Source organism: Tetrao urogallus (assembly GCF_951394365.1).
Source record: "Tetrao urogallus genome assembly, chromosome: 14".
NCBI lineage: Eukaryota > Metazoa > Chordata > Aves > Galliformes > Phasianidae > Tetrao > Tetrao urogallus.
Genome location: NC_136827.1, coordinates 14,687,298 through 14,715,036, shown reverse-complemented (window position 1 = coordinate 14,715,036; position 27,739 = coordinate 14,687,298). Strand labels below are relative to the sequence as shown.

At 40.7% G+C, this 27,739-nt stretch overlaps 2 protein-coding genes across 2 annotated transcripts; one reads left to right on the top strand and one right to left on the bottom strand.

Annotated features, from left to right (window-relative positions):
• Positions 1-6,786: 6,786 nt before the first annotated feature.
• On the top strand, positions 6,787-10,750 carry LOC306951667 (F-box/LRR-repeat protein 21-like; the record flags this gene model as incomplete). Its single annotated transcript, XM_079542212.1, has 4 exons — positions 6,787-7,161; positions 8,626-8,748; positions 8,978-9,149; positions 10,107-10,750. 4 exons carry the CDS (start codon positions 6,787-6,789, stop codon positions 10,748-10,750), a joined length of 1,314 nt encoding a protein of 437 aa, XP_079398338.1.
• A 3,062-nt stretch (positions 10,751-13,812) lies between these two features.
• LECT2 (leukocyte cell derived chemotaxin 2) lies at positions 13,813-18,582 on the bottom strand (the record flags this gene model as incomplete). The annotated part of the gene is made up of 7 exons (XM_079542271.1): positions 13,813-14,003; positions 14,561-14,715; positions 15,236-15,362; positions 16,126-16,296; positions 16,800-16,951; positions 17,898-18,027; positions 18,537-18,582. The coding sequence occupies 7 exons, from the start codon at positions 18,580-18,582 to the stop codon at positions 13,813-13,815; spliced, it is 972 nt and encodes a 323-aa protein (XP_079398397.1).
• Between the last annotated feature and the right edge of the window lie 9,157 nt (positions 18,583-27,739).

The window sequence follows — 27,739 nt, the reverse complement described above, 5'->3', positions numbered from 1 at the left end:
CACTGCCTGCATGCAGTACCTGTTCTTGTTTCCCACGCAGGTTCTAATGTTCTGAGAATGATCACATTGCTATCAAAATGTGATTTTCTGAAGGCTATTGGATTAACATGGCAGGTATTTCAGCTGGTAAGGGCAGATCTGTAAACTGGCATCCAATTTTTTTTAGTATCTCTATTGAAAATCTATTTTATGCTATTTTATTTTTTCAATTGCAATTGAGCCTTGGCGTTAAAAACTGCAGGTGGGATTTAAATTGTGAAAGCAGTTATGTGGCCTGAATGTGTGATGTGGGTTCTTCTTTTTTATTTTTTGCAACTGATGTTTGAGCATGGGAAACAGTGAACAGCTGCTAGCTTAACTGAGCCACTGCTTGCCACTTCTTGGAGTCCCCTGCTTGGAATCCCTTATCGTGGGAGACTTTTGCAAGTCTGAATTTTAGCAGAAGTTTGTGGTTCTGTTACCAGGATAAGCTGAAAAAACAGCTATTGACCTTGAACTTTCCAGGATTCCTGCTGATAATATGGATTTGGGTTTGTTTTGGTAGGATAACGTGCCACTGTGCAGCGGACTTCAACAGCAATACATTGAAGTCAGAAGTGTTTATAGTGGAAAACAGCTGTGTGAACTAGTGCACCTGTATTTGATATTTTCCTCTACTCGAATGAGGGTGTGACTAGACAGGCTGAACCCCATCAGTTTATCAAGTATTTCAACTCTGCTGCTGCTGTTTATCTTTGATAATAATTTGGGTAGCTCTCGAGCAGCTCTGTTGAAGAGGAGCTTGCTTCTTGAGCACTTAGTTATGGTCTGTAATTAGTAGGAAGTACTCAGCTGTTGAAAGTAGAAAGTTTTAAATCTTTGTGGTATGCCAAATACTGAAATCCAGAGATAGAATAGAGGGGTAGGTTATTATTTTTTTTTTTCCTGATGAAGATCAAAGTATTTGCGTGAGAAGGGCTCAGTTTTGAGAGTGCTTCTATAAAAAGCAGTTCAGCGATGTGCTTGGGTGTAAAGCTTAGTGACTGTTTATGATGAAAGACAATGGAACACAAACTTCTCTGAATACTTCTCCTTGATGTATTAAAAGCAAGCAGCTTGAAGGGATACAAGGGGCTGTTAAAATAAACGCCCTGATATGGTAGTTGACAGTAGACCTGCTAGCTTGGGCAGGCTGTCACTGCTCCCTGGGAACTTTTAAACAGGGAGGAGGAGGCAGCAGGCTGAGAGATTTGTTAATGATGGACTGCAGTTCATGGACTGCTCCTTGCTGTGTGACTGTGTGCCAAGGGTTGGACTGGGTGGTGACTTCATGCTGCTGGCATGGTTGATGGTAAGAAGCTGTGCCATGTGGTAGAAGTGAATGCTTGCATTTAGGTCATCTGTCATAGAGATCCCTGGGCTGATAGCCTTGCCAAGAAATAGAGAAAGGCAGAAAAAGTATTTTTTTTCTGTGTGTTTTTTTTTTTTTTTTAATTCTCTATTTTCCACGACTCTGGATTATTGTAACAGTTACAGGCAGTGTTGTTTAACAGACTTCACAATTAATAGTAACTATAATGCAAATATTGAAAGCATGCTGTTTACACTGTACTATTGACAATGTACAATGTAAATGCAGTTGCAACACTTGTTTCACATCAATTTTGGGCTTAACCTGACCTCACTGTTCTATCGGTAACAGTATTTGCAATGTGAGACAAGTTACTTTGTGTTAAGATGATTCCTCAGAGACCATTCTTGTTAGCAAGAAAATGTTTAAATCTACGTCCAATTCCTATTACTTTTGTATGGGATGTATTATTAGGTTTTTGTTTTAATTACTAAAGATTTTCATTTTTGGCATTTTATCTGGACAGGAGAGGAAAGCAGACAGATGGTTCTGAGTGCCCCATGGCTGCAGCTACATCAGTTCATTCGTTTCTTGCCTGTTGTCACTTGGAAGCATTCTTCAGGTAAGAAAGCTGCTTCAGAGTACTCCGTGTGGTTTATAAACTTACCCTTAATTAACTTCTGCCTAAAATCTTTAAACTGCATTCAGTGTTTTGTTCTCTCTGCTGTCATTTGTGTTCTGTTCACACATGTCATTATGAATCTGCCTTTTGTGTTAGCCACTGAAAGCACTTCTGCAAATGAATGTCATTTGTATGTGCCATGTGGAGTTAGGAGGCCCGTGGTGAGCAGGGTACATGCAGTACCTGTAAATCCTATGTGCAACACAAGGCCACCATAAATTACAAAATTCTCCAGGTGTGCCATCTGCACACACTTCTGTAAATGCAAATCAACTCTAATTACAAACATGATTTTACAGGCCTTGAATTTTCTTCTGTGAGCGAGCTGAGCAACATTATTTGCAAGGCGTTTAGCGTTTGAGTTTGGTTTTGCTTAAGAGATGAGGGGCTGCTGCTCTGTTGTGTTTGTATCTAAAATGTGTGCTGTGTCTGTGTTAAATTATAAGGCTGATACTGACTGTGTAGTTTTTAAAAGATGATGTTATGACTTAGGACTCAGGACAATCTAAAGCCTGATGTCTCTGGTTTTTAAAATAATTATTAGAAAGTTTAGCAATAAAAATCTACTAGAAATCTTATTTTTAATTGAAGAGACAACTTTGAAAGCATCCTAATGTTGTAATGCCATTCAGATTTTAAATCTGTGTTTTCATTTTGAACCTATTGTAGTTTAGCCAGGTAGGTGTAGCTGTTCCTATAACTTTCCGTTGAAACTTCTTCAAATGCTGTCCAATGGGTAACTGATTTTGGAGGTCTCAGGTATACCTTCTTACAGCAGACCAAGATACTCCTTCATGCTATTATTCATATATTAGCAGATGGGAGCACATCCATTCATGCATCAGTGTCTTTTTCTTCACACAAAGTTTAATTAGCGAAAGTAGTTTTACTGTCATGTTTATAGTGGTGCAGTAAGTACACTTTTATGGTACAGCTGAATAGTATTTTAAACTAAAAGTCCTTACATCTTACAATATTAGGGGTTGTATCTTTAATTATTGTACACAGAGAGCAGAAAAAAAGACAACAGTACTTATTATCTAGGTGCATAACTTCCTAAAAAAAAAATATATATATATATATACACATATATACAAATCAAGAATTCGGAAGTGTTTTCTTGCTGCATAAAAACACTGATGTGGATAAAACTGTAGGTGATGCTAAATCTAGATTTATGCTAACACGTGCACCTTTCCATTAGTTAAATGATAGTTTTCAGATGACATTTGGTAGAACTAATTTCCTTTCCACTTTTGTTGTTCTGCTGCCATATCTGCCTTACAGCACAGTGTACTATTCCTCTCAGTCTTGGTTCCAAAACTGACCTTAGTCCTTCCTTTGGGTCTCCCAAACTTTGCAGAACAGTTTTGTTTTTTTGGTCAATGGCTTCACAGGTCAGTTCATCTTTTGGGACCCATCCCTGCCTTCTGGTTAAGGAATCCTTGCACACATACAGGATGACTCAACAGTGGGATGGATGTTCAGATACCAAAAAGGTGCTGGTAACTTGACAGGAACTTCCACATTCTTCGGAGGTATGTGTGCATGTACATGTTTCATTGACTACTACCCTGGTTATGTCACGTGGAACTATTATTTACTTCAATTAAGTTCTGAAATAGAAACAAACATAATCTCACATACTTTTCCTCACTCAGGTACTCGAAGCAAAATAGGCATTTACACCTTCATAGTGAATATTAGGGCTTCACATGTGGTGAAAGCTTTGTTGTAGACAACTGGTGGAACTTTTTGCTGACTTTGCATCTTGCAAAGTAGGACAGTGTAATTTTGCTGCATTAAAACGTACTGCAGTACTAAAGGTAAAACTTGCAGAATTATCAGTGTTAAAGGTATGTAGTAGCAACGAGGACAAATTGTGGCCACTCTCTGTCGCTGAGAGTGTGTATATTATATGTACCATTTGTACCTTGTCACATCGTTTTGGTCTTTGGATGTACTGAATCTCATGCATAGCCTGGCCTTTGTGGTGGGGGAATGGTGGCTTTTCTGGGGGTTTTTTTCTATGTCAGGACCTCTTTGTGGGAGCTAAAGCTGCACCTTCTGAAGCTCAAGAAAGTTTAAAAAAAGAAAGTGAACTCTTATTTCTTGTTTTCAGGACTTAACATTCTACTGAGATGCTATAGATAGGCATGACAATTTCAGAAGCATAGAAATGCTTCTCAGGCAACAGCATTTAATTTTTTTTGTCTTGACCTCAGTTTTAGAAAATAGCTGGCTTCTTCAGCACCTTCAAAGGAGAGAGGAGGGAAAAAAATTAGATGGTAATTGACTCAAACTAAACTTAGCTCAGCTACCAGTAACTGAAAGAGAGAGTATGTATTATGCAACTGTTGATTACTACATCCACCTGTAATACTTTGGAATGCCTGTTCATTGTGTGACTTAAAGAACTCAAAAGTCATAAAATGTTGTCACGTAGATGACAATTTGAATTATGTGGATGATAATGGTAGTAGCAAAGTGCTTATTCATGCTGAGCTTTCATCTTCATTACATAAGTAATACTAATGTAGAAATACTGCTTTGTTTTGAAGCAGGGTATGTTGAAATGTATGCGTACCACTCACCGTTTTCTCTGAGTTGCAGGCTTTCCCCAGTTGTTACGTAAGGCACGTGTCTATTCAGGGAAGAACAGATCCAGTTATTAAATATAATGCAGTGTTAATACTTATTTCTCTGTGGGTATTACTTGTTTCTATCATAAGTGTAGCCTTAAAGAGACTGAGGGGAAAACTTCTGCTGGAATAAATTCCTTGGTGGTTGAGACAGTTTGTTAGGTCAAGCATTAGAGAAGCTGGTCATGCAGACAGCTCTGAGTTGTGTAGGCTCTCCTTCCTCTCTTCTCAAAGGAGGTGTGTGCTTTCTTTTTCATAAGAGTGGATTGTTACACTTGTATGTCAGTCACTCAACAGCCTGCAGATCAGGATGTGTCAGCTGTGAAAATATCAGCATTTTTGGCAGGATGGTCTGGCGTTTGGTGGGTATTCCTGGGTTGTTTTGGTTTTTTTCCACCATAATGAGATACTAAGGAAAAGTTTCACCCTAAATGTCAAATACATGCTGTGCTTCTTAGTCCAACATTTTGGGCATTTAATATACTGAAATCAGAACTGTGATTGAGTTGCTCTCTTTTAAGAGCTGAGAGCAAATGCTTATACTCTTCTTAAGTGCAAGATAATGCAGATATGTGATTTTTTTTTAATATCCTGTCAGAGAGAGCAGAGAAGAGGCTTGCATTGGGCAGAGGTCAAGGGTTAGTGTGGTGTTACAGGGTTAGTGTGGTGTTACAAGATGGATATTTTCTGTGTGCATGGAGCAGTGATCTCCAAAGGCCTCACTCGTGCTGTGACGTGTGGCCTTTAGGAGCAAAAAAGTGTGTAAGTCAGGTGGAGCAGGTCAGTAGGCTTTACAGCTGCCTGAGAATCACAGTAAACCAAAGAACTCAAGAGAAGGGATAGAATAAAACAAAATGTGAACATCAGGCTGAATTTGTCTGTGAATATTTGAAATTTACCAGATCTTTATTCTTATTGCTACATTTTGTTTTTGGAAATGCATCAGAAAAAATGAATAAACTGGAGTAAGAATTAGAACCAGTGTTATTTCTTAGTTTCTTTATTTAATGCTTAAAGAGGAGAGAAATAACATTAAATAGAGTTGAATCCCAGAAAAAGCGTCCTGTGAGGGTTGTCATGGAAAGACAGTTCAACCAAAAATAGTTGTGTTCTGTTGATTTGTGAGGAATATGTGGTAAAGTAATGCAAAATTTCCCTTCAGGCTGGTTGCAGATAGGAGATCAGGCTGAATGTGTAATTAGCAGAGCCTTTGGGAAGGGTCCTCAGCCCACTGTAAAATGAAGCAGCTCTTGAAACAGTTAAAACTGTTGAGGATTAACTGCAGAATAGAATTCAGTGTTGAATGGATTTAGGTAGGCTGCCCTGTGCCAGAATATGAAATCGAAACTCTTCCTGCTCTTCTTTAATCCCTGGTTCAGATGACAAAGGTGGTTTGGTGGAGTACTGTACTTCGCTGTGTTGTGAGATCATTGTCTTCTGTGCCAAAAAAAAACCAGCATGAGAATCTTACTTCTTGCTCTTGTTTTGCTGACAGGCCTGTAGAGTATGTTGTTGCTGTTAGTTGTGCAGGCTTTTCTATGTTTGGCAGCTGTTTTTGTTTTTTGTCTTTTAAAAGGTCTGTGAAGGAGGTGAGCAAGAGTATTGAATTGGATTCTTCTGGAGGCACGCATGTTAATGTTTGTTGTTGCTTGTAGGAAGTTCTTGGGAATTGGCTTCTGTAGATGTTAGAATTCTTGTAGTCTGAGATTTGCTTAAAGGTATCTAATTTGCTCTTACTAAAGTATATTGCTCTTAAATACTACTTTTCTACAAAATGATCGATACACTCTCAAGTAGTAACAGGTTAAACTGCACCTGGTAAATTAGGAAACTTTTTTTTTAAACTTGTTTGTACCAAAATCAAGTAGTATAATTTGTGCGAACAAATGGTGTTGAGAAGCAAGGTCCTTGCTCGTGTCTATATGCTAGACATTAACACATGGACACAAGTTTTTAATAGCAAAAATGGCAGGTTAGTAACATGGTTTATTTATCTCTTACTGTGTTTTCCCTGTCTTTATTGCCTTTCTTCCCTAATTTCTTTATTTTTCTAGAGATCTACTGCACGTGAGGACTTTCAAGACTCTTGCACAATTTGAATACATTGGGTTGGTCCAGTGCCTGAAACTTTCATGATGAAGAGAGCTAGGCAGAAAGTTACGGATGAAAATGCAGTTCCTCAAACATCACAGGAAAACAAAAAACAGAAAACTTGCTTATATGGGTCAGCCTTTAGTGAGTCTGACCCCCATGCCTCAATAGACTGGGGAAGCCTTCCACACCACGTTATTCTGCGCATTTTCCAGTTCCTGCCTTTGGTAGATCGAGCCAGGGCATCGTCCGTCTGCCGAAGGTGGAACGAAGTTTTTCACATCCCAGATCTCTGGAGGAGGTTTGAATTTGAACTCAGCCAGCCGGCTACTTCTTACTTAAAGTCTACTCATCCTGATCTAATTCAGCAGATTATCAAGAGGCACGCTGATCATCTGCAGTATGTCAGCTTCAAGGTAAAGTCTTGGGTGAATGGAGGCTTTTTTGTTACATTGCTCTGCATGATGTATGCAGCTTCTCTGCCTGCAGAGAATCAAATCGTATGTGTTGGTGGTCCCAAGTGTTATCCCTGGGAAGTGTTATATTTAAAAAGACAGTTACTGGAACAACTTGTTTTTCACACATACTCATTGTTTCTTTCTGATTTCTACACTTTAATCTCTGCAAAGTAAGGGAAGAGCTAACGTTATGTGATACTGCACTGAAGATTAAATTATGTTTTTCAGAACATGCTGCAGAGTTCCTCTGCTCCAGTGTTGGTGGCAGTCTGAGATCTCAGCAGATTGTTGTGTGGATAAACATTTCTTACACACTGATGAATTGGAGGAAGTGAACTGAAGTCTTATGTGTGTAATTTTGCAAAACTGTCTGTACTGTGAAGAACAACTTGAAATTTTAAAATTCATGTGAATGGGGGGAAGATGTTCTCCATGTATATTCAGGTGCTTGATAAGTAAGGATGTAGCGAAGTAACAGTAACCTTGATTTAAAGGAAGGTTATATTAGTAGTCTCAGGACTGTATAAACTTGGTCTTATTTGATTAGTTGGTGTGGGTTTACTAATAATTTATCTGAGAAGATCATTGTTGAAATTGAATTTGCTTTGTTAACAGTTTATAGTCACTTGTTAAGAGGAGGTAGTCATATATATGAAGGAAAAGTAGAAGAAAACTGATGCTAAAACTTGGATACAAATCCAAAGCTGCTTTTTATTAGCAGTGTTAGGAGTTTGATGTTTGGAGATCCATGGATGATAAGTTATTAAATACCTCTTACTTTTGCACACCAGGTAGCAGATGATAGTGAACTGGCAATCTAATATCTGTTTCTGCAGCTTGTGCCCTTTTTCAGGCACTTAATTATGCCTCAGTTCTTCAGGTATTGAAACTGTCTGTCATCTTGGCTATTAAAAGGAGGAACACAAGATGAAATGGTGATTTGTCCGAAGTTGGTCATTGATCTTACAGCTGAATGAGGAAATCAGTTCATTATTCGAGATGCAAAGCTTTCCCCATGCAGGCAAAATGGTTTAGTTTGCTGAGGATGTCTAGATCTTAACTCTGTTTCTGCTGTAAAAGTCTGGAAATTGTACTTAAAGTACATATGTACCATTGTTGATCAGACTGGCGCTACTTGTAGTTATTTGGATAGGCTTGAGCTTATTTGAAAAGACAGCCTAGACCTGTGGGTCTGTTCATACTAGAAAGAACTGTCAATACTTGGACATATTTTTTACTACTGACCTTTCTAAACTCTGTCTTGAAATTTCTAATTATTGTTCCTTTCCTGTTTTTGTGGTAAATGAAGCCTGGTGTGGTGCAGCTTGAGTGGTTGTGGACCTTGCAGTATTGGCCATCAGTGATGCTATTTTCTGAAATGTAGTAAAGAATAACTTCATGATTTTTAAATTGCTTGTGCAGGTTGATAGTAGTACTGAGTCAGCAGAAGCAGCCTGTAACATCCTTTCTCAGTTGGTGAACTGTTCTATCAAGACACTGGGTTTGATTTCTACAGCAAAACCAAGCTTCATGAATGTCTCTAAGGTACTCCATTCTTTTTTTTTTTTTTTTTTTAAATAAAATATAACTTAGAAATCATATTTCAAGAAAAATTAATCTAAACAATGATAAGCATATATTCTTTACACAATAAAGGGGATACCTAAGAAGTAATTATTTTTGAAGTTTTTATGGTTGCAAAACCTGAAGTTTTGATGAAGCTCCACCTGTCTTTCATAAAACTTTTTTTTCCTCTTTCAATTCATTCAAACAGGCTCACTTTGCTTCAGCATTGACAGTAGTTTTTGTAAACTCCAAGTCATTATCATCAATCAAGATAGATGACACACCACTTGATGATCCTTCTTTGAAGGTTCTTGTTGCTAACAACAGCGATACTTTAAAACTGCTTAAAATGAGCAGCTGTCCTCACGTATCACCTGCTGGTGAGTAGTGAATAAGCATGAAAAATATAGTAGAAAAGCAACATAAAACAATAGTTGAGACCTACTTTTGAAACAATTATTCATGTACTGTATTTAGACAGTTTATGTAAATGTGCAACCTTGTAAATTGAACTGACATTTTGTGGGATTGTATGTGCAAAATCCCAGATGAATTTATTATTAATTGATGGGCTGAGGGATATGAAAGCAACTATGAATAACTGTTTTGCAAAATGCTGTGAGTTCAACTTACTGAGCAAAAAAAAGTTAATGCTTCAAAGTTGTATTAATAAAAACAGAAGGAGTAAATGAATTTTAAAACTAGTAGTGAAAGAGCAAGAGTCTTTCAATTTCTATAGTGTCCTCCTGTGCCCAGATCTAGCAGCATGAACTTGCTCATTTAAGTATAGCTTGGCAAGTGGCTGATTCCATTGAAAGGCTCTAGATGGGAAGCTCAAAGGACCTTCAGTTACCTTTCTCCTGAAACCCTGGAGCAAGGTAAAGGGAAAGCTGGGTTAGTCTTTCTCCTGTATTCATCCACAAAAGGCAATTTAATCTGTGAACCCTGTTCCAGCAGATCAAGAGCAGTGTGTTATTTGTCTTAGCTCAGGGAGGTTTTAGCTTTCAAGCTCAACTTGGCAGCTGATGTTCACTTAAAAAGAGCTCTCAGATAAGTGCTGAAGGAATGAGCTCTGGGAAAGGGAACAGTGGCAAGTTCAGCTGGATCTTACCAGACCTTGCTGATAACTATTTGTGGCCAAAACCCCATGAAAGTATACTCTGAACTTCTATCATACTTTGGTTTTTTGTTGTGTTTGTTTTGTTTTTTGTTTTTTTTTTTTTGTTATAGGCATGAGCATTCAAGTCAGTAGACATAATATTTGCTTGAGCATTGCAGCACACTGCTGTGCTTATGTTCACTTGTCATTTTACAGATCAGTTTCTTTTGTTTCTCAGGAGTTCTTTGCGTTGCTGACCAGTGTCATGGACTTAAGGAGCTGGCTCTGAACTACTACATACTGAGTGATGAGCTGTTGCTGGCTCTTTCAAGTGAAAAACACGTGGACCTTGAGCACCTCCGCATAGACGTTGTGAGTGAAAATCCTGGACAGGTGGAATTTCACACTATTAAAAAGCAAAGCTGGGATGCTTTTGTTAAACACTCCCCCAAAGTCAACATTGTGATGTATTTTTTCCTATATGAAGAAGAATTTGATGCTTTCTTCAGAGAGGAAACCCCTGTTACGCACCTTTACTTTGGTCGTGCAGTAAGCAAAGCAATGCTAGGTCGTATTGGCCTGAATTGCCCGAGGTTAATTGAGTTGGTTGTGTGTGCTAATGGACTTCAACCTTTGGATGATGAACTTATTCAGATTGCTCAGCGCTGTAAGAACTTAACAGCAATGGGACTTGGGGAATGTGAAGTAACTTGCAGGGGTTTTATTGAATTTGTGAAGATGTGTGGAGGCAGGCTCACACAGCTCTCTATAATGGAGGAGGTACTGATTCCAGATAATGATTATAGCTTAGATCGACTTCATTTGGAAGTCTCCAAACACCTTGGAAGAATGTGGTTTCCTGATATGATGCCAACATGGTAAACACTCTTCATCTGTGGGTAGACAGGTAAAATCAGGGCGTTACTTTCTATGCAAATAAAGATTTTTTTAAAACAAAATGTGAAAAATTATTTTCATATTAGATTTTTTTTTTTACCTTGAGAACCTCTAGTAGAGTAACAGTAAGATATTCAAGAATGTTAATGATATATTAAAATAGAAAATAGATTAAGTGTACTTGACACTGAAAATAGGTCTGGTTTACAGGTGCTTCATACTTCAGTCAACTTGAGCTTCTCGGAGCTCCAGTTTAAATGTTTCATTCAAATTGAACTTCTTTCTCATGTCTGTCTTTAAGTCTTTCTGCTGTAGTCAGAATAATAGAAGAGAAATTTTTCTCCTTGGGTAAAGCTAACTTTATGGGAAGCTGGATATAACTTGGAGTTCATTAAGACTTTTATTTGTCATGAAATTTTATGCAGCTGTTTCTCAAAACATTCTTGTTACACATGTAAAAGTTTGTACATAAAAAACACCAGCCCAGGTTATTGAAATATAATCTAGTTTAAACTCCTGACAGTGTATTAAAATGTTGTAAATGAGTTTCTGCAACAACAAAAAACGCTTTCAGATCTTCAGTTGCACTTTAAGTCACTTTATCAGATTAGCTAAACTATAGAGACAGCATTGTACAGTATGTTGTTTTTCTATCTCATGCATTAAGTGGATGGAGAAGAGATTGCATTGAAGTTAACGAATTTAAAAGTAGATTGATTGCTTGGAAGAATGACAAAGCACTTCTGAGTTTGAGAGTTCCTATCTTTGATTACAAAGGTTGACATCTGAATGCTGTTCTGGGCTCTTTTTATTAAGAGATAAGAATCTCAGGAATGTGGCTAGTGGAAAAGAAGGATCAATGGAATGCAATTGTCTTTAATCACTTTCTGAAGTCAAGGGTTTAGAGCATTTCAAAAAAAATTGCCTGTTAGAGGTTGAAATGACTTTCAGGAGTCTTGTCTTGCCTTTCTTGTATAGAGCTGTGCTGTAAGCCCTGATTTCTAGAGTTATGTATTGCTGGAGGAGATGCTGAGACTTCTGGTTTGGGAGGGATTGTGAGATTGTTTACTATTTGTTATTAATTGCTTTTTTGATGAAGATTTTTTTCTTTACAGTGGAAAGGAATAGGGAGTTGATGTGAAGTAGAGTATGTATTTTTGCGATAACATTTTTGCACAGTTTGTGAATTGAAATGTGTAGTATACAAATTTTTCTGTAATTTTTTTCATACTGCATTACTATATTCCTGTTTGTAATAAGAAGTCTACATCTAATTTACTGGTGGTATTTGTCACATCTGATAAAATGTCAAATAGTTTCTTCTATGGTTATACTTTTCTACAGTTAAGAAAAAAAAATAGAGGCTTAAACCTCTGTTGTTTTGATCAGACTTGTTCACAGTTACAAGCTAAAGGAATTCCAATAGCATATAATGCATGTCTAAATCAATAATGTGTTGTTGCTTGTTGCACAATTAAGAAAAGAAGCATCTGGCTCTGGTTACTAGCACTTACTACCCAAGCATTTGCTTCCATAAGTCAGGGGATTGAAAAAAAGACTGAGGTATTTCCAAGCAGTTCTTGGTTTAAGATGTGTGATTTGCTTTAACTGTAAACATAATAAACTGATCTAATATCTGCACTGATCCCAGACTCTTATCTGTCTGTTGCACTGCTTATCTTCCCTTTAGGTTGAGTTGTGTCACGTTTCTAACATGACAAACCTAGAGAGGTAGTGGAGCTGTTGGAGTAACAGGGAATTAATAATTGTCCTTTCACATTTGTTCCTCAAAGTAGAGATTTAGATATGCTGGCAAATCTTTTAGAGGGTTCAGTAGTTCTAGAGTCCTTTATGTCCCTGTAGCCAACATGATGGAATTCACTAATGAATTAATGAAGTACAAGTCTCTAGTGGTTACATACAGAAATGAAACACGAGGGGGGAACTTTAAAATGCTTATTTGAATATTGTCCCTTTCTCTGTTAATGGAGCAGCTTTTCTGTGAAGTTGCTGATGTTGGATTGCTCCAGTTCCAAGCTTGAAAATGGGCCTGTGTTTATTAGCGAAGAAAATCTTTCTATGGTGACTTCTTTTGGTATATTTGTTCAGAATGATGTGAATAAGGAAGACCAACTGATAATATCAACCAAATTGATTCATTAGTCTTCATGTGAAATACCAATTTACGGGTAGCACTTGACATGGTTAATGCTGAATTTTAGTTTTAATGTTAGATTTCAGTGTTGTGTTGGTGGTACAATGCGTGTATTATTTCTACCTTCTCAACATCCCTCTCTTCAGTGTGTAATGCAAGGATGTTGAATAACTAAAAACCTCCACGTAAAGTGCAGAATCTACACCTAAGGGATGAAGATGATTTGTAGGGTCACTCCAGAAAGTCCAAGTTCCAGCAAGAAGCTTGCAGCAATGCACCTTTTCTGCCACATGAGGGGGTAAGCTGATCTCCAAGTTTCTTGACTGACTCATTGACAAAGCTTATTGTGACTCATTGCTAACTTCCCGTTTTGTGTTTTTTTGTTTGTTTGTTTGTTTTTCCACAAATACCCATTCAAACAAAATCTCATGTTCTATTTTGGAGTCCCTCTTGCCAATCTATAGAGGCATCAGTCGTGGTATGACAATTCTAAACAGTATCTTTGTCTTCTGGAATGTTCTTATAAATTTCCCTCTAATTTTTCTCAGTTTAAGATGCCTTCAAAAACTGAAAGGAAGATTACTTCAGTAACTTTGTTTTCCAAAATGCAGTAAAGTTTGTAAGCTAGCCTAAGGTACAATATTCACAACTACTAATACTTAAAAATCAGTACCTCACTGGTACCTGGCAGAGGTGTTGATGCTGGGCCTTACAATAATAAGTAAGGCTCAGATTGCTGATGCAGTATTTTATTGTCGTGCCTGCTGTGTACACTTCATTCTATTTGTAAAGTACGTTTTCCTTCTTTCATTGAGAGAGACCATCCATGTGAGAACAAAAACAGCATTTGGATGCTGAGATGTATTTATTCAGAACTTATTACACTTCCGTTTCACTTTCTTCTCCGTTTCCCCCTTTCAAGATTGCTAGTAGGATCTGAGCGATCGCAGTTCTCAACATGAATGTGAGATGTGATCCCAGGAAATACTCTTTGCATTGGCAACATTCTGCCAAGAGCTTGTCCCTTAGAAATCCTACCACTGTATCTGATGGGATGGATGCACAGCAGTTTTACGCAGAAGCCTGGTTAAAAAGAAGAGGAAGGAAAAAAATCAGGTGATGTACATTTGTTCTCCTGTATTAATTCTATTTGAAAAACTCTTGTCCTTTCCACTGAGATAGCAATTTTGGAAATGCAATAATATCAAAAGTATTGTAAGAAGTTTAGAGAGTGGTTGGAGTTGCTGGCTTATTAGGGAAGGGAAAGTGAAGGGACAGGTGAGAATTCAAGCACTTCTCTCAGCTGAAGCAAGAAGACAATATACAGGACTCAAGCTCCCTGTTTTTAATTTTTTTCTCATGCAATTTGCAGCCCAATCAAACTTTTTAGCTTTTTTTTCCTCTTTGTAGAGACAAAACTAAATAGTAGTTCATAAAGGCAAGATCTTCCCTCACTGTCTTTAAGACTGAACGCTTATATTTGTATGCTAAGAAAGGAGCAGAAATTTCTGAATGTGGCAATACAGCAGCTGGAAATGTGTGCTTTGCTGGTACACTCAACTACCTGTGAGGGAACATATCCTACATGAACTTGAGTCAAAATGAACTGTTAAATAAAATAAATGAGAACAGCTATATACCTGATCCCCTGATTTGGACTCCATCATCAATGGCGTTTCCATTATGAAAGAATTTAATGGGTCCAGACAGCTCACCAGAAAAGGGAGCGTACACTGTTGCACCATCAGCACAGATGACATCCACACCCTTGTGCTTCTCTCCTTTGCCATTGCGTCTGAAAACAAATACATAATTGGAGAAGTCTCTGCCAGACCTAACATTATGCAGAGAGAGGTCGCTTAGCAAGTTCTGAAAACAGGTTAGTAGTACTAAGATGGTGCTGCCATGATTGACCATGGCTGAAGAATCTGTAGACATTCTCTTTTGGTAGCTAAGCTAATGTTATGTAGTCTGTTAGATTTACAGCTTTGGGAATTGTGTGGGTGGAGGCTTATTTCTCCCTAGTTTTGAAATAGAACTCTAAAGCTACAGAAGTACTGGTTGGAAGGTACCTGTGGAGGATGCTTAGCCCTACCTTCAGCTCGGGTTGTTCACAACACCAGATCAGGCATGGCTTTGTCTAACCCAACGCCTCCCAGCACGGAGGCTTCATGAACAGTGTTGGCAACCCATTCTTGTGCTGCATGACGTCTGCAGTGAGAGTTCCCTTATGTTCAACCTAAACTGTCAGAGCTTAAACAGGGTTCAACTCTACCCCAACAAAGCAATGATAAAACCCCACATGTTCAAAGTACCTCGGAGCTCCAAAATATCCACAGCCATATTTATCGCAGCCTCTTATCTCGTTCGTAGGATTCCCAGAACATACTGCTGCCCAGTGAGTATCGTGTTGTGGGAATGGTGGGCGGGGTGGTAAAACATCTATGAAATATAGAAACAGGAAATAAAGGTAGTGTTTTTATTTGATGTATTTCACATTTGCAACTTTCATTTCAGTTAGGAAGGAACATGCTGGAATTGCATCATGCAGTGTTCGGTTGATGTTTGATCCTCCACAAAATTTGTCACCTGTTTGGAATTGTAAGTGGAACAAATGCCTCAAACTACATTTTAATGCTTTGTAATTAGGGTTGGCTGATATAAAGAACGTGCTTCCAAGGGGGGGGGGGGAGGGGAAACCAACACAGCAGGATTATCACATTTATAAACCAGAGTGCAAACAGAGGGGTAGGAGAAGATTTGGATTTTTCTTATTCTATGCCTACACTAATGGAATCAAAGTCCTTAAGTCTTTCTACATCATCACCAAAAATCTTTAGGATGATTGTTTTCAAGTGCAAATTTTATGCCTGATCTAGTTGAGATGTAATTTTGGAAACATTGCTAGTAGTTAGAAGGATCAAAAGAGACATCTGACTATCTTTGCTGGGACTTGATGCTTCTGTGCCATGGGAGGGCATTGAGGGGTGAAAAATAAAGCATGGTAAGCTAAAACATGTTCTTTCCTTTCTATGGTCCTGTTATGCTATAATGCATGTCTTCTCTCTTACAGATGTCTTGAGGAGACCCTATGATGGAGGAGACTCCTATTGCTTGATATTACTGTAATTTGCAATTAAACATATTTTCATTCATGATAAACCTCAAATGTTTGTTGCTTGGTTTTGTTTTGTTTTGTTTTTACCAGGTCTGAGGAGATGAGTAGGATCAGATTGGTCACAGTTCTCGACGTGAATGTGAGAGACAATGCCAGGAAACACTTTCTGCATTGGCAGCATTCTTCCAAGTTGTTGCCCTTTCTGGATTTGGCCGTGGTATCTGATGGGATGAATGCAGACTAGTTTTACACAGTAACCTGGAAAAGATGGGAGAGGAAGGTCAAACACCAGCTGCATCTGTTGAGGCAGAGTGCAAGAAATCTTCCTTACTGGGCTGTTACTGGGGGCTACAGTGGTGAAGCAGAAATGGAGTCAAGGTACCAAGAATCCTGAAAGTACTCACATCCTTATAGAAAAGAAGAAAAAGAAAAGAGGAAGTTGGAGAATAGGGACTGGAAAATATCCTCTCAGCAAAACTGAGGACTTCGGATGCTTTGTTTTTACTTTTTCCTTTGTTTGACTTGGGGTTGTTTTTCTGCTATCTGTGTTTCAGCTCCCTTCTTCCTTTCTATCTAAGAAAAAGACTGCATCCTGCTGGAGCTTTTGGTATTTCTAAGCAGCAATGTAGTTGTGCTTCAGTATAAGAACTAGAGAGACTAAATCAGCAATCTGCTTGACTTGAAGAGGCACAGAAATATCTTACTCAGGTAAATAAGATTGCTCGTGCCTGCCTTGTGACACATGTGCTGTTATTGCTTACCTGACCCAGAGATTTGGACTCCATCATCAATGGCATTTCCGTTATGAAAGAATCGAATGGGTCCGGAGAGCTGGCCACTGAAGGGAGCATACACTGTTGATCCATCAGTGCAGATGACATCCACGCCCTTGTGCTTTTCTCCTTTACCCTGTCTGATGACATAATTAAGTAGTTATGCAATCTGTCAGGCCTAATAGGTAAATCACTCAGACTACGTACAAAGCTTCTCTAGAAACATAATGTTTTACATCTGCAGTGAAATTGGGAGAAGTTAGTGGTTTCAATTGTATTCTTATTGCAGAGTGTTTGTAGTGGTCCACTTTAAAGGGGGGCAGAATTTCAAACTCTAATGAATGTTTTTAATTCTCCCAAATTCATGGGACACCAGACCATCAGAGTACACCTGTTCCACACCAGCATGCATCTATGCCATGTCAAATAGAATTGTATATTTGGCATTTTCTCACTTAGCAGTCCTTAAGTTCTATGCTGGAGATCACAGAATCACAGAATTTCCTGAGCTGAAAGGGCCTCTGAGTGTTTTTTTAGGACAGCATAACCTTCTCTGTTACAAGGTGCCTATGCAGAGGCAGTGGTGGCTGCAGATCTTTAGCTTGTGTGAAGTAATTTGTAAGGCTTCCTGTAAGCTCTATTGATGATTGTTAGTTAAGAGTCTGGTTTAGAAGAAGCAAAGATGAATTACATTAGTCGTTGGAATGCTTTCCGTTGCTGTTCCCACTCAGCCTGCTATTTTATATATAGTGGTCTCTCTTCTTTACTCTTTACCCATACATCTGTTAGTCAAAATCACACTGATTTCCTTCAGTGAGATTGCTAAGTAATGTCTCAAAGCGACTAAGAGAAAACATGGAGAAGCTCTCTTTCATTTGAAGTGTAGCAGAAAAATCAATGAGTGATATATGAAAGGCACTGCTGGTGATTTTGTGTATTGTCCTTAAATCTTGGAGAAAGAAGGCAAAATATTAAGTAAGCCTTTTAAAAAAACTTGGTTAAATCTCATTCTTGCTTTGTGAACACTTGGTGTAGGAAAGCCAAGAAGCACCCCCTGCTCCAGGTCCTTAATGCCCACCCTGTTACCTGCTGGCTCCGTAATTGCCGCAGCCGTATCTGTCGCAGCCCCGGATTTTATTGAAAGGGTTCCCGCTGCATATCTGTGCCCAGTGCCTGCCCTGCTGGGGAGGGTGCACCTCCCACTGCCTGGTGAAAACTGCCCGTGCAGAAGAGGAAAACGGGGGGGGGGGAGGAGGAAAAAAAAGATAGGGTTGTGTTAGTGCTGTACATCTGAAAGTGGTAAGCTACAAAATGCAACGGTTAAGATAGAAGAATGGTTATGACTTCTGCCACAGAGGAGAGGTTTCCTCCCCAATTACAAGCAAATGATGGTTTGTGGGCTTTCATAATGCCCTGAACTGCAGCTATAAGAACATCAAGCAACCCGTTATGCATACTTGACTGCTTTCCTGGAAGCCTTGGGCCTTGATAAAGTACATACAGCAAAAGAAAGTAAAGCTGTAGACACAGATTTCTAATATTAGTTTCTGCTATAATACCAACTACTTATTCTGTGAAACCAAAGCACTTCAGTATAGGTCTATCTGTAAAAACACTACTATATTTCATCATAGAAGCAGATTTAAAGAGCTTAGCTTTACGTTGAAATTAATTTCAGTAATTGATTAGTGTCTATCTGTACAGATTCAAGACAAACCAACTCACCAGTGGACACCAGGCTGAGCAGGGCGATCAGGCTGAGGGCTGGCATCTCGTGCCTTTGAGCGAGTCAAAGATGTCCTACAGTAGCACTCTGTAGTATTTATGTGTTTTCCAAAGTGAGTCTGTTGTGTTGGCCAATCAGTCCTGAGCCAAGTGTTACAACTCCGAGCAGACAACGTTGCCATATTAGGCACTGGAGATATCTGTACAATATAACGGTTTTTTAGAGCTGGTTGGGAAAGACAGGTAAAGCAACGGGTGTCTTAGCTCACATTAACAGATGGAAATGAACAATCCCACTTCTCAGGAAGCTTTGGTTGAACCGTTTCTTAACGCTTTTTCTTCTCCTTCCCCAAGCAAGGACGCACTTAGGCCAAAAATGATAAGGAACAAGAATATGATCCAGAGGATTCAGCTTGTGGGAGAGGATGGGCAAAGTTCCATGTATTGTCTGTTGTGGGCACCAGTTTGTCTTTCTCTGCTGGTTCCAGTACCTCCTCCCCAGCTGTATGTGCCCATTACAGCTTTCTAACAGCACAGCAGAGAACACACGTAGGTGTAACGTTTGTTTTAGTACACATATTCACTTAAGCTAACAAGTGCAGATGCTTTTGCATAGAAATCTGTTCTTCCCGTTCATCTGGTATTTTCACCAAGCCTGGACATCAATCCATGGAGTCTTTTCTCTGGAACCCTGTTTTTTGACAGTGAAGTTCTTGTTAAAACCTCTTCAGATTCTGAAATGGATGGTCGCAAGCCACAGTTGCATTGCGTAACTGACATGGAGTTTAAAAAAAAAAAAAATCTCATTAGTTTTCTAATGGCTCATTTAGCATCTGCTTGACTTCAGCTATTGAACTGTTAGGCAAGCTGATTAATGTATTTTAATTGTCCCTTCCATTCAGCTTTTCCATATTTCTTATAGAAGGGCAGTCATGGAGCTTTCCCATAAGAGGAAAGAGCTCCAAGAGACAGTGACCTCTGGAAGGCTCGCGTGTTTTGTTCAGAGGAGAAACAGATGTTACTGAGTACTTCTAGCTGATAAAGAGCATCTGCATGTTGTGTTTTCCCCAAAAAATAGCTGCAACAAGCAGCTGGAGACGAATTCCTGCCTCGTGCTTCCAAGCTTTTTTACAGCCAGTATTAGCCCCTTGGAATATTTTGGTCTTCCCTGGCATTTTTACAAGCAATTTCAGTGATTTTATCCCTGCTGCTTTCTCCTCTGTCCTGCCAGAAGGAAATGCTGTTTTTCACACTTGTAGTCACTAAACAAGTATTTCTATAAATATGTTGTTTGCATCTTTCCAGGCTTACTCACCTTCATTTCTCCAGCTACTGAAGTGCTCAGATGGAGAGCTGCATCCTCCCAGCAAGAAGTGACCTGAGACTCACGAGCGAGCTCGTGCTTTTCCATGACCCAGGTCCCTCACTCCCTCTTGGACTTCAGCACACCTCAGATTATCATCTACATTTGTTGGATCTTAGGTTGCATATCTTGGTTAAACTACTTGGAACTTCCAGAACTCGTTAGAGCTCTACACCTGTCTGCATAACAATATTTGTGCATGCCAACAAACTTCCATGGCTACTGTCTGTCACCTATTTTCAATCCCCAGACAGCTGTTAGAGGACAGCAGAGCCCAGAACTTCCCTTCAGAAGGTGGTGCAATGCCAGGTGCTGCCCCAAGGCCCCATCTCTGAGTTTTTCCCATCTCATTTGTCACAGAATTTACTTCACATTGCTTGTAGCTGCCTTAAAAAAAAAAAAAAAAAAGAAAAAGAAAACAAAACAAAACAATTTTCAAGCTCGTGTTACGGTGGTTCAGGCTTCTTAGTGCATTCTCTGTCTTTTCCAGGGAGCTGCAGACCTGGCCTGTTGGGCAACAGGGCTGTGAACCGATGCTGGTGGGATTCCTGCGTTGGGCAACAGAGGCGTTAATCCAACAGTTGGGAGGTGTGGTTGTGAAAGAGCCCAGCCAGGCTCTTAGCACACACCAACAGAAGGATATGGAACAACCGCGGCGTTGCACGGAGCTGCACTTGCACCATTTCCTCCTGTGTGACAGGATCGGGCTCGAAGGTGGGTGCTCAGGGATGACGATGCTCATAGCTACAGATTTTGGAGAAGGACAGAGCTGAGTTATTGGAATTGTTCATTAGTGTCTTCCTATGTGCCTCCGACTTCAGTCTGAACAATTTCATGCTTTACTTGTGAGCACAATATTATGGCTGCTTTGGTTTGAAAGGAGAGAAATGTCATTCTTACCTACTTTTCCCCTTCAGATAAGCTTAATGAAGGCGCTAGGTGTGGCATTTGTGCTGGTGGTGGTGATGTTTTGGTTCCTCACCATGTCTTCTCTCAAGGAGCCGATGGTCCCACCTAGCAGATAGGAGATTTTTGGTTCCTTTCCTTTGGGGGCAGTTCTGCATGGCTTTCAGGACAATGTTCCAGCACTTAGGACTAATTAAACTAAGGTTTAACTGGGTTACTAGTCAACCTTTTCTGCTCATACGAACCCATGTTTTAGAAATACATCTGCTTATAACTGCTCAGTGTTATAACCCATATGACTTTTAAATTGATTTTAAGATGGTTAGAGCACATTATAGGTGAGATAAGATAACTATTCTCACTGTGTGCTCTGCAGTATGATCAGTTTTTAAACGATGCCAACTGTCTGCTCAAGCTCATTCATCTGTGGGTGTCTAAAGAGACATCTGAGACTCAGAGATTGAAAACAATCCTGGGCCTTCCGCTGGGTGCTTGGCGCTGCCAGGTTGGGGTCTGGTACATATGTACAGAAGCAGCTCAGAAATATTCCTCATCTTGCAAGCAGAAGGAACAGATGGTAAGTGAGGCATGTCAAGCTTCATGTTGTAGGTAGAAGTCAGGTACAGTTAGTGGTACATCCATCTTACAAATGATATAAAGGTTTAGAATTTTTTTATTACTTTTTTTGGAAGAAAGAGCTAGAAAACTGAGATACTAGTGGGAAATCACAGCAAATCCTATGAGTAGGAGCATGAATGAAAGGGCTGGTTTGCCACGTCATCTCTTCTACACATGCTCCAGCTTCTAGTGTCTAAAACCTGATCATTTGGTCCACGAAGTCCTTCCACTTTGGGGTGTGTTCCCAGAGAATTGGATAAGCAAGAAGCACATGTCTTATTTCTTGGTTATGCTGTGGGATGGTAATTATAGGTTTGCAGTTCTTCTCTGAGATTTATTTTGAAGAACATTTTGGGAACAAATCACTGCTGGGCCTCTGCCTTCCAGCTGAGCTTTGTGTACCATGCCATTAAAGGAAATACGTTTTGTTCTCATCGTCAACATTGAAATTATAACTTAAAAATTAACTGTAGAATTATTTTCCCGTGCAATTGGTGTGGGCTTTCATGGAAAATCAATCTGGCACAAAAGAAAACAAATTGCTCTTAATCTATAATCAGGCTTCTGACCACTTGAATAGGCTGAGATAAGAGAGGTTTTTGAAATGAGATTTGTCTGGACAGTTTTGTTGTAGTATCGCTGGGAAACCATTGGGCTGTGCTAGCTAACCAGCCACCAGGCTCACTGCCTCACGGAACATCAGTATGGTGCTGAGAGCGCGTGGCCTTTCTTTGCCCAGGGTGAGTTGAGGATGCCCGGTGCTGGTATGCAGCTCCCATTGAAACCAACACCTCGAATTTATTGTGCCTCTATTAATATGCTAGTAAAGCCTGAGTTGAGTTTTAGCAGGGATTATAAAGGAACATAGAGGAAAACCTTTCTGCTGCTTACATCTGATTTCATGAGGACGACTAACTTCTTGCTGAGCCATCCAAAAGTCCTTTGATGCTCTGACAAGGAAAAGGGCGCAGCCCAGATATATGGGATTTTCAGAGTTAGGGGTTCCACCTCTGTCTGCAGCCTCGTGGGACAAACTTATAATACAAACAAGGTAGGAAGGACAAGGATCCCTTCAGACCTGGTGAAGAAGTGCTGCGCTGGGGCTGGCAGAGCTCTGCCACTGCGGAAATGAGGGCCATGTGGGAGGGGTCCCTTGGCAGGGTTTGGGGCAGAAATCATTCCATTACCAACCTCTGTCTAGCCTAAAGTACAGCAGAGTGTTTGAGCTATCACATTTCCACTGCTCATTCAAGGGTATTTTTAGTATTGGTGGATAAAGTTGCTGACTCTACATCAACTAATCCTTCCTTGCTGCCATGATCATGATGAGGGAAAAGCAGCCATTCTCTCAAATGTGCTCAGGTGGAAGCCTCCCTCCTTTGTGTTACTATTTAGAGGTCTGTCTAAATAGCATTTCTCTTATAGACATATTTTCATTGCACGTGCTTTTGCATGAGCAGAGATGAGCAGTGAAGGAGCTGCCACAGGCAGTGTTGGGGCAGAGGCTCTGATCGCTGGTTTTAGCACAAACCTCTTTCACAGTGAGCATTCACAGTGAGGCATTAACCTGTTGTAACACCAGTGATGTGGTTACATGGATGAGCCACAACATGAGCCCATGCTCCTCTGAGCAAAGAGACACAAATGCTGTGGCCAGAGCTGGCTGCTGAGGTCACCCAAATTAATTCTTGCTTTAACTAGGAGGAACATTCTATTTAAATGCTAGCAATGTGTATCCAGCAGCAGTTCTTCTATTTTGGCTGCCTCAGAGCTGAGGATTTGTGCTGCACCCCGAGCACATCCTGGTGTACCTGGGGGTGACACTGCTGCTTTGCAATACCGTAAATGCTACCAGCATTATCAGCCACTCACAGCTGAAGGTGTACTTTGGGTATGATAATGATGTTGTGCCATTAAGAGAGGATCTGCAATAAATCCCTCTTGCACCATTAAATTCATTCCCTCATTCCCTGCCCTGTATCTTATCACTGGGGCTGCTGATAGCTTTCCTGTATGGCTTGGAAAGCAGCCTGTTGTGCTGTGCTATTTCCTTCTGTTGGCAGGTGAGGGTTAATTAAATCCTCCCCAGGCTCTGTTGCTTTGATGCTGTGATGGCTAGGGAAGTCTTTTTTTCTTTTTTTTCCTTTTTCTTTTAGGGAACATTTAAGTGTCCGCAGGCTGCCTGCGTTCTCCTGCAGCTCTGATAAGAAAATCCTGATTGTTTGCAAGGCCCTGCTTGGACACATGGCTTTGGTTTAGCAGTGATAACGTGAAAAAGGAGAGAGCTGTGGCTCTGGAAAACCTCTGGTCCCAAAACCTTTGTGTTTTGGGTGGCTGGTGTGGGTGCTTTAGGAAAAAAAAACCTCTTAGATTGGACAGCATCATGCAGGGAGATCATGTGCTGTGCCTGCACGGCTGTGCTCAGAGCTCCCAGCAGAGGGTGCAGATGCTTCTCGAGTCCGCACAGCTGATCCCAGGGGTGTACTCTGCCCTCACTTCCCTTTATTTTGAAAGAACAAAAGGAGGGCAGGGGCTTTCTGCTGTCTGAAAACTAGAATTATTTAATGCCCACATCTCTAGTTACTTTCAGAGGAAATTGTAACGGTGTTATAGTTCATCCTGGGAACTCTTCGATATGCAACTGCATGGAATGTCTATCGGTAGACAGCAGGGCAAGCAGAGGGCAGGAGATTTGTTCTCAGCATCTGCACAGTGTTTGTAACAAGGGCAGGGCATTGCTTTCCCTGCGTTGTGAGCTCTCAGTATCACAGGTAGCAAAGGAGCACGTTACTGTGCGGATATCCTGCTGGGGAGTTGACAGGGATCAAGCAGTTGCTTTAACCAGCAAACTGACTTTTTACCTTAATTTATTATTATTATTAATTTTTCAAACCCAGTTGCTGCTTGAGCAAAAAAAAAAAAAACAAAACCAAAACCAAACACAGCAGGTGTTATTGCTTGTGCAACAGCATTATGTATGCTGGCAGTCCTGCTCACCAAGCACTGTGCTCTCCTCAATTAACAGATTCATGGAACCACAGACCCAGGGCTGATGCTGGAGGCTGAGCAGTTCAGGGCCGTGTTACTCTCATAGCAATGGGCTTTGTGCTGAGCTCACTCACTGGTGAGCAGTGCGATGCAAATGCCAGAGCTCCAGCAGGTTCCTGACCCCTTTACAGTGGTGCAGAATTTATTTATTTTACAGTGCTGGTTATGATTGACAGCAATTGGCATGGGAATAATGAGGACTGCAAAAGTCATCTCATGGCTTGCAAAACCTCCTCTGTAAATATTCAACATGCAAACAGTACATCTCAGATGGGAATGGGGATTTCGTGGTCTTTTTAAGACCTGGAACACGAACTGAGTGCAGCCTAATTGGATGCAGCCTCTATCTTCTCTTCATAATGAGCTACAGATCTAAATTAAATTGTGCTCCCTGTGAAAAATATTTGCAAACTCTCCTTGCTGCTTACAAAGATTATTGAAGGCTGTTGCTGAGTGGGGTGAAAGCACTGTGCCAAATTTATTCCTCTTGCAAAGGAAGAGAGCCAAGCCCTCAGCTGTGCCATCTGTATGGGACAGAGCACCCCTTACTGCCTCGGCTGCTGCTGGGTATTAACCTAATTAGTGTCAAAAAGTGATCTGTTTGCTATAGGAATTTCACTGAGAGCCCATATTCAGACCTAGTGCTTCCACCGACATCCAAGGCTATGCCAATGGCCTCAGCTCTGGTCTAAGTACAGCATGGGACAATTCTGCTCTTCTTGTGGCTGTGTGATTTTACCCATGTATTTTGAGCCATCTCTAGATGTCACTAAAGGGTATACAAATCTGTTTGAAAACTCCGTTTATCTAGAAAGAGGAAAGCTCCTCATTTGTTCCTATGTGCCAATGCAATCCTTGGTCTTGCACTGAGACTTGGGCAGCTCCCACCCACCCTGCTCAGATCTGGCTGCAAGAGGCACAAATTTGCAGCTCTATGACACTCCTTTCATGGCAGAATGTAAAAATGACTCATTCCAACTTCCTCTTTTCCTTCTGCGTGAAGAGGCTGGGAAATGAGGTGAGCAACGCTCATCTCTGAAACAGGAAACCAAAGTCTTGCTTCACCACTGCTTGTAGCGTGAGTCCCAGCTGGCCCCGTGGGAAGGGCCTGTTGTGTCCCTTCTGCTGGCTGGTCCTCCTTGGGAATTCTCAGCCATCCAGGATACTCCAGAAAGCTGTGGCAGAGCAACACAGGAATGTGGTATGAGGATGGTTTCAGAGCAGGCTGGGATGAATTGGTGCTGATTCCACCCATTTCTCAAAGCAAACACTGCTCATCCTCCTTCCTTGCCTCCTATGGTTCAGAGCAGCCCATGGTCAGTAAATGCCTCTGCACGTTCTGAGCTCCTGTGAGTTTTCCAGCAGAGGAAGGAACCAAGAAGAGTATGACAGCCCCTGAGAAATCCCTCCTGAGACATTTCTTGTATTCTTGAGCCAGCTCAACATCTTGCTGAGGAGGAGGGCTGCTGTGGCAGATGAGAAGGTGGGCTCTTCTGCACTGAACCAGCGGTGGAAGCTTCCCCTTACCAAGGCATGAATATCTTTCAGCATGCTCCTTGTTGGTAATTAGTAGGTGAATAATTAGTATTTGGTGGTCAGAGTCTGCAGTGGGTGTTCCCCTAATGACCAAAGGAACTGAAGCTGTGCTGTGCAGCCTGAGCTGCATCCCTTTGGGAAGGAAGCTTTGCTCTGCTGTCTCGCCACATTTCCTAAGAGAAAGTTCAAATCCTAGCATAGCTGTATATATTTTCTTCAAAAGTGGTGAAGCAATGTTTTCCTACTGAAATACAATTCCACCCTCCTTGCAAGCAAGCTTTTATTTTTCTTTTAATTTTCTTTGAAAAACATGCTTCTAGCTTCAGCTTTGCCTCTGCTCTGGTCTCAATCTTTTGCATTTGCAGTTAATTGCCTACTTCAAAGAAAAACAGAGAAGTCTTTGATTTACTAGATTGGCTAAATTCAATATCTTTCCCAGAAACAGTGGCTCAGTGTTTCCTAACAATAAGCTCAAATGTTTGAGCGATATAATTTCCTCGCTTCTGACACTCATCAAAATCAGCGTATTGCATCCAATTCGGTCTCCTTCATATCCCAGTGGCGAGCTTAGCTTCAACTTTATCCACTTTAAACAATACTCGGGTTTGCCACACAGTGTCCTAAAGCTGCAAGGTCTCGTTCGTGATACGAATAACATGCACAGTTGGATACCTACATTAAGTATGTATGATGAGATCACTTCCAGTAAAACCTTGAAATGCAGTAATGTGAAAAACATCTGGGTGTTGTGCATTTGATTTAAAGTTGGAAGTCGTGGACAAAGGGACCATACACTTATTAACGTGTTCTGTGCTTTGCAGAGGTTTCTGTGCAATTTACTCATTAGACTTCAATAGCAGAGAATTATACCACCTCTAGATTGAAATTAAATTATTAGGCATCAAAAGGAGGAAAATACATAATCTCTTGGTGGAAATTAGTAATTGCTTGTTTAATAATAGTAATAATCTGAATTTAACGCAGCAACTTCAGCCTACAAAACCACCCATCCATGTGTGTGCTTGGCTCTGTACGTGTGCCAAAACCAGGGGAAGGGCTGGAGGTTGGGAGTTGGCCACTCAACCACCACTGATTCCCTAGCAGGAGATGCTGCTGGATGTAACAGGGCAGGCAGCCAGGAGCTCCCACGGTGCAGTCCTATGGCCAGTGCCAAGTATTTCAGTCCGTGTGAGATGGCTGTGTGGTATCTGTGCCCAAAGCAAGGAGGAGGTTCCAGCTCTGCCACCGCCTTGCCATGGCCACAAGCACTGGGGCAGTTGGGTGAGCGTGACCGGCTCGGCATCGTGTCAGCATTCATAGCTCCCCTGCAACTATGTGCGGTATGTTTGAGGAGTATCAGTAGTGAGCTGTGGTAACCATGGAAATGTGGCTGTTTAGCAAATTGTGGAGGGGAAAATTCAACAGAAACGGCCAAAGGAATGAATTAGAGCTACCCCTTGGCAAGGGTGACGTAGAAAGTGGTGCTATTTTTTACTTTAAAAACAAGCAAACAGAAAAGCCCCAAACACGTACGTATGTGAAACTTGTACTTTTTCATTCATCGCTAGCCGTCTGCTCCGACATGTGGAAAATATTTGCAGGGATGTTGCCATGTCTCCCACGTTTTGTTTGTGGTCCCACCTCGCCTTGCTGAGACGGACATTTTTCACAAAGCCGAGCGCATTGCCAAGTGGGCTTCCCTCTGTCACCTCTACAACCCTCTCCCCTCTGT